Genomic DNA, 6,552 nt, shown 5'->3' with positions numbered 1-6,552 from the left:
CTGTCATACTTGAGCCCATATAAACCCGGTAGTCCGTCGAGTGCCACAAAGGGTCTCGATTCAACCAACATACAACTAAGATCTTACATTATTCAACATACATGTCACACGTTACATAAAGTTCACAAATACAGTTCATTCATCAGAGTGTGAATTAAAGTTATTACAAACCAAGTTTAAGTAAAATAGTAGCGGAAGCAATTAAAGTTTGAAACCAACATCTGTAACATTGTTCAAATACTGTGCTCGCTCACGATCGTACTTCCACAAAAGCATAAGAGAGAGATTAATAAGAGATGACTGCCCAGAGCTTACTTCTCATCCACGGTAGGACAGAAGCAGTTCTTGTAATAGCCATGATAAAATGTTCCATCTGCAACAATGGGAATAAAACCCTGAGTACAAGAAGGTACTCAGCTAGACTTACCCATCATAAACCAAAAATAAAGTGACTCCAAGGATTATGCAAGGCTTTATAAGTGGAGGTAGCTTGACAACATTTTGCATAAAAAGCCAATAATTCAGCTATACATTTTATAATTCAGTCATCAAGTTAATTATAGCTATTCATCTCTAGATTAGCAACTAACATGTGCCAAACATGTGGTATATCATTTAGTAGCATAACAATAGTAACCATATCCGGTATAATAATTCCAAGTTCATCATAACCATCATTCCATAATATAGTTACTACAATGTTGGTACTAGCAAAGTTTCTCATTGTCCGGGAGAGACGACGATTCGAATCGATTTCAATCGGCTGGGAATTTATTCCTAACACAAACTCAGGCATACCAGATCAACGGTCACCTTAGGTCACCTTTGGTACAACTCAGATCCACATTTCATGGGTTTGCCCAGTGCCACACAATCAGGGACAACCAGCTGCTAGGACGATCTGGACTACCCTACCATTGGGCTTATGTCTGGCTCCCCGCACATCCTTACTACCATCTAGAGTGTGCACTTTTATAGAATGGGGCCCGGCCTGAGTTGAGGTACTCGGCTTCATGGTCAGAATGAGTTATCCGGCCAGCTAAGTGAGAGGCATGCTTTCAATCTTGTCAGAAGCGCCCAACAACGGTATGGTCCTTAATCAGCACAAACGGATTCACATGAGTCAACCTACACATAGACACCGCCCAACCTCTATTTACATTACCCCATGGTTCTTTTCCATGATAGCAAATATAGCCAACTGTGCTTCGGTATCCACCTATATCTCGTAGGTGACAGGAAATCATCCGACTTCTACCGATCTAAGCATGGCTAAGTATATATTCAATCCTAGACGTACATAGGGTTAAAGGTGTATATATCTAGACAAGGTAGTTCTATGCATCAAGTGGTTTCAATTCAACTCTTATCATCTAATACATCAAACATAAAAGGACTCAAGTGAAGTTTTGTAAAACATAGCAGACTTAGAATGCTCCGGGGCTTGCCTTTGAGGAAAGAGGTTGGCCTATGATCCAGGCACTCAGGGAGGTCCTTAAGAGTTTGCTCCTCTCCTTCTAGAGCTACGGCCTGAGGTGTCTCCTGTTGTTCCTCCTCCTCTTCTTCGTTGAACTCCAAAAGAGTTATCCCCTTGGACAATCTTGTATGCATGATCATGGAATAAGACATCGTGGATGCATATATAATGACATAAATGATATGGTGGGGTATGATGAAATGCATTCTCCTAGGTGTTTTCAATAGCATTGTATTAAGGTGATAACAAGTTACATCTTATTTTACTAAGTAGGTGCATATCTCCTCTAGTAACCAAACAAATTCTCATCCAAGTAATTTTCTGGACTGCAAGACAGAAGCCACTTGTTTTAGAGTCATACACATTTAAATAATATTGTTGTAGACATTCTGGAAAGCTTATGAAATTTCCTACAACTTTCTTTTAATCATCTTAATATGATTCAACAGTTATCTAGGTCAAACAATTCAATCCTTCAGATCTATCCAGAGAGCAAGCATTTCTGACAGTAGAATTATAACAGCTATAATTCTTAAACCATAAGGCCTATGACTATGAAAACTTAACACAAGGTAGATAAGTAAGCTATCTACAACTTTGTTATTAACAAGTTTCACAGAAAAGGTCATTATCATCATGAAATTATTACCACAACAGAAACTACACATGCAGCCATCTAAGTGAATTATAAAACAATAATTAGCTCGTTGTCTACAACCAATCATTCCTAAGCCTATCTGATAACATCAACAAGCTATATGCATCACAAACACCACAGAAAATATCATGGTTAAGCCCAACTAATTTATTTATTTTTATTTATTAATTTCTTTATATATCAAGGTGATTTAAAGGATAAATATTTCCAATGCTCAATAAATTCTGAGAACATTACAGTAGCCTACATATGACCCTAATAGTCTACTATATAAATTTCATATCATTTGGATAAGTATAGCCATCTCTACTAAAATGACAAGTTATATAGGCCTATTTTAGAAAAAAATAGTTTAGCCTAATGAAAAGTGTCAAGCAACAGATCTAATATTTTTCTTAGTTTTCTCCTAGCACAAGAATACTATATAAAAATTTGCATGATCATATGTTATGTATTCTTACCCTAATTAATTTCACTAGAAACTTGCAATTAATTAAGATTAAATAGGAAGACTATATTTGAAGTATACTTACTATAGGTTTAATATTTTTCCTAGCTATAGCATGACAACACAAGACCAGTAATATTGGAATCACAATTTTATCACCTTTCTAGCTCAAGTTATTCAATTTACAAGATATAAACTGATTTAGAAGCACTTATCTTTCTCGATTTAATTCTACTAGAAAAATACCCTAAGTAGTAGATTTCATATTTTTATCAAATAGTACACTTCATGCTGAATCTAACAAAATTTGGTTCACCTCATTTGGACACTCCTAGCTCCAGATATGAAGTTTTGAAGTTTGTATTCAAATCTATGAAAATAATTCAAAAACAACTAAACCCTAAATGCTAGGTGCACCCGGCGTATACACCACAGAGGCGCTGACGACTAGGCCCCGCGGGTCAACTAACCCCACATGACAGAGAGACAGAGGCAGGGGTCGGCTTTGACCGGCGAGACCTCACCGACGGCGAGGTCACTGGCGACGAGGTTGGCACCAACATGTTCCCCATCCTATTCCGCATCTACAGGTACCCTAGGTTTCCTCGGAGGATCACCGGAGCTAGCTCGCTAGCGAGCATGGTGGCTCAGCGGTGGTACGCGGTGGTGCTCCAACAATCCTCGGTGATGGCATGGCTTGGCAAGCGCGGCTACGGCATCTACAAACCCTAGCGAAGCTCTACGGCATGGCTTAGGTCAGGGTGGAGCGGCGGCGAAGCTTGGCCGCGTGCATGGTGGCACGACAGCGCAAGCACGACGGTGCGTAGTGGTGTTTCGGCACCGGTGTGCCGGCGTTGGCTCAACGGTCAGCGGTGTGACCTAACCATAACCCTAGATCCCTAACAAGCGGAACACGTGAGCGAGATGGCTTGGTGGAGCACGGCCATAGCGAGCACAAGCTCGGTGGTGCTCCGGTGAGGGTGCGGCGACGGCGGACTTGCCCTTAGGCGTTTACCTTGGCTCAGGCTAAGGCGATGGGTGGTCGGTGAGGTGGAGGCGGAAATGGCCGAGTGGTGTGCACGAGCTATCGGGGAATGGTGCTGAGATGGTGGCGCACAAGCTCGGCGGAGCCCAGCGGTGATGGCCCGGTGCGGGGCGGCTTTGCTCTGGCGCGGCGAGAGAGAGGCAAAGTGAGGCAGAGGAGCGCGAATACGGGCGAGCGAGGGAGGGCAGCAGCGCCGCGCGGCTTTGTTGCCCGCGTCGGCCTGACCGGTGGGTCCGGCGCCGTTGTACGGCCACCACGTGGCGCACGTGGCCTGCGCCGGTTGGCCACGACGCGCGCGGCTCCGATTCAAACGTCATTGAACCCGACTGACAGCGCGACTTCATGACTCTATAACTCCTAATCTGTGTTGATTTTTTGAAAACTTGCTTAATCAAATTTGTAGAGCTAAGTGAGTACTACAAAAATTCTTAAAGGAGTTTGGCCTAATTCCCAACGGTTTTCAAACTACAAAGCTCCAAAGTAGAGTACTTTGAAACTGTAGTGGCACATGACTTAGCAAAATTTTCTAAGTTTCAAAACAGCATTTTGTTGATTTTTGTGAGCCCTATTTGACTAAGTTAGACACCGATTCAGCTCATGACCCTTAAAGAAAGTTTGTTACCCTTGATGTGAACTACAACTTTTATTTTGGTCACACATCCATGCAAACACTCTAAGGTACTGTTCAACTTTGGTCAAACTAGACTTATGAAAATGACATTTCAATGTACACCAACACTTGGAAGCAAAATTGGTCCATGTCATGAATACAAAAGTTGTTCCATTCACCATTATAGATGTGTCTAAGGTATATTGGTGCCCTTAGAACCATTTCATACATTGGTCATACATGATTGCAAGCATAAGTATATATATAAAATCAACATTTCATGTGATAAGGTATAAGAATGAGATGAAATTTCATATGCTCATGTTTATGAATGCTTGGATGATGCTTGTGCTCATGAAATGCAAGTGTCAAATGCAATGCTTAACACTGGGGTGTTACATTCGTAGAGCAAATTTAGTGGAATCATGGCTAGATGTAGTGTGTCTCTGGTGTGGTTCTTGGAGCGCCCACGTGGTGGGCTTGGCGTGTGAACCACCTAGATTGGACTCGTCATAATAAGAATGTTGATTTGCTTGCTATTTTATCCTGGCCCATTTTTTAGACTTTCTTTTGGCCCATATTTGTTTTGAGTGTTAAATCAGCCATATATTCCGGCTAATACAATTTTTAACATCAATTCGCTTTTCAGCCCATGGTACAGATTTTAGAAAGAATAGACTAATTTGAAGTATGTACGAGGGATAAAGACTAGTTTGAAGTTTTAATTGCAGATTAAAAATAGAAAGCACAAGCGCATGTCATCGATTGTGAGAAAGCACTAGCGTGCTCGTAAGAGAAAACAGTGGATAGTTTGATGTTTTTGGATTTTTTTTTTTTTTTTTTTTTTTTTTGTTCTCCACCCCAGGTGCTATAGCCGTGGGCTGGCATTTTCGCTGGAGAATTTAAAAAGGTTTCTATATCAGTGGTATGATTTTTCAAGAACTTAATAAACTAATTAACTATACGTACAATTTTACATCGTTATTGGTATGTTTTTAGACTCCAAATTGAGCAATCATGAACAGTTTACACACTAGCTGGAAGCTACTGACAATGCGCACTCAGTACAGGCTCGCGATCTCCGGGTTGCAGAAGACGAGCACCTCCGCGAGCTGGGCCCTGCCCTCGTCGCCGAACAGGCTCTCCTTCCCGTCCGGCCGCCTGGCGTACGACAGGCCGAGCCGCGAGCGCGCGCTGCGGAGGTCGCCGACGCCGGCGCTGGAGTCGGGTCCAGTGAACACGCCCATCACGGCGGTGAGTGGCGGGCCGATGAGCAGGCCGTCGGCGCCGAACTGTGGCCCGCCGCGGGAGTAGTCGAACAGCGCCGCGCCGCTCCCGCCCACCTTCGGCAGCACCACGGGCAGCGGCGGTGAGGCCTCGGTGGCTTCCGCTGGCGCAGCAAGAGCAAGCTCGTCGTCGGGCCAGTAGAAGAGGAACGCGTCCAGCGTGTCGTAGTAGTCGTCCGTGCTGCGGTACCCCTCCGGGCTGAACCCGCCGAACCGGAAGCCACCGTCGGTGTAGCCGACGACGACGCAGGGGCCCTTGAAGTCGCACCGCCGGTGGAAGTCCGTCGCGCTGAAGCCGTCCACGGTGGCCTTGTAGAAGCACTTGAGCTCACGGTCTGCACCATTAACATCATGCAAAGAAAACAAAGAACATTAGGCACTGCGCTAACTGCAAAAATAAAATCTATGACAATTATGTGATTCACAATCGCATGACAATCAGTTAATTCAAGAGCATATACTGTAATTACCTCTGAGGTGTGTTTTTGCCACGAGCGACATGGGGAACGGCGGCTCGACGTCGTGGTACCGGAACTGCAGCTGCGGCGGCGGCAGCGCGGCTTCTCTCGCGCCTTTGCCCCAGTTAAAGAAGCTTCGAGGGGTGACGAAGCTTGGCCTGCTCGACGCCATGGCCCTGCCGCTAGCCATGAACGCCGCCATGCCGCTCAGTGTGCTCAGGCGGGGATAGTGGATACCAAGCCGATTGATGAGAGAGGGCGGAGCTCAAACCGGGCCAATCATCACTTTCTGGATGGACAGTGGTTGCCTGGTCGGGAGAACCGCCAGCTTGGCTTGATCGGTTCGAAGCTTCGAACTTCGATCGTGGGCATAGGGGACCTTATCCGCTGCATAGCTGCAGGACGGGAGGAAATCACACGTGTGGCAACCCGGTTGGTCGTGCCTATTCACTCTCTAGGCCACACAAAGTAGAAACTGAAGGTGGAAACCGCAATTGCATATACGGAATCGGTAATTCTTCTTGGGCGTCTGTCCGCGCCGGCCACTTCAGATGGTGGGCCACTTGCGTC

The 6,552-nt window shown here is 44.9% G+C and overlaps 1 protein-coding gene across 1 annotated transcript; it reads right to left on the bottom strand.

The window, feature by feature from the left end:
* Positions 1 to 5,190: 5,190 nt before the first annotated feature.
* Positions 5,191 to 6,348, bottom strand: LOC136481956 (uncharacterized). Its single transcript, XM_066479223.1, has 2 exons — positions 5,995 to 6,348; positions 5,191 to 5,859 (listed from the first exon to the last, which is right to left on the bottom strand). The coding sequence occupies exons 1-2, from the start codon at positions 6,182 to 6,184 to the stop codon at positions 5,300 to 5,302; spliced, it is 750 nt and encodes a 249-aa protein (XP_066335320.1). The 5' UTR covers positions 6,185 to 6,348; the 3' UTR covers positions 5,191 to 5,299.
* Positions 6,349 to 6,552: the final 204 nt, after the last annotated feature.

Source organism: Miscanthus floridulus, chromosome 9 (genome assembly GCF_019320115.1).
Source record: "Miscanthus floridulus cultivar M001 chromosome 9, ASM1932011v1, whole genome shotgun sequence".
Classification (NCBI taxonomy): domain Eukaryota; kingdom Viridiplantae; phylum Streptophyta; class Magnoliopsida; order Poales; family Poaceae; genus Miscanthus; species Miscanthus floridulus.
The sequence above is the reverse complement of the archived record's forward strand: the minus strand, read 5'-3'. Positions and strand labels throughout refer to the sequence as shown.

Bases quoted from the DNA above. Each gene is read 5' to 3' on its own strand.
- LOC136481956 (XM_066479223.1), bottom strand. From the start codon at position 6,184: ATGGCGGCGTTCATGGCTAGCGGCAGGGCCATGGCGTCGAGCAGGCCA. The intron at 5,860-5,994 runs GTAATTACAGTA...TTAATGGTGCAG, and splicing joins GGCAAAAACACACCTCAGAG to ACCGTGAGCTCAAGTGCTTC.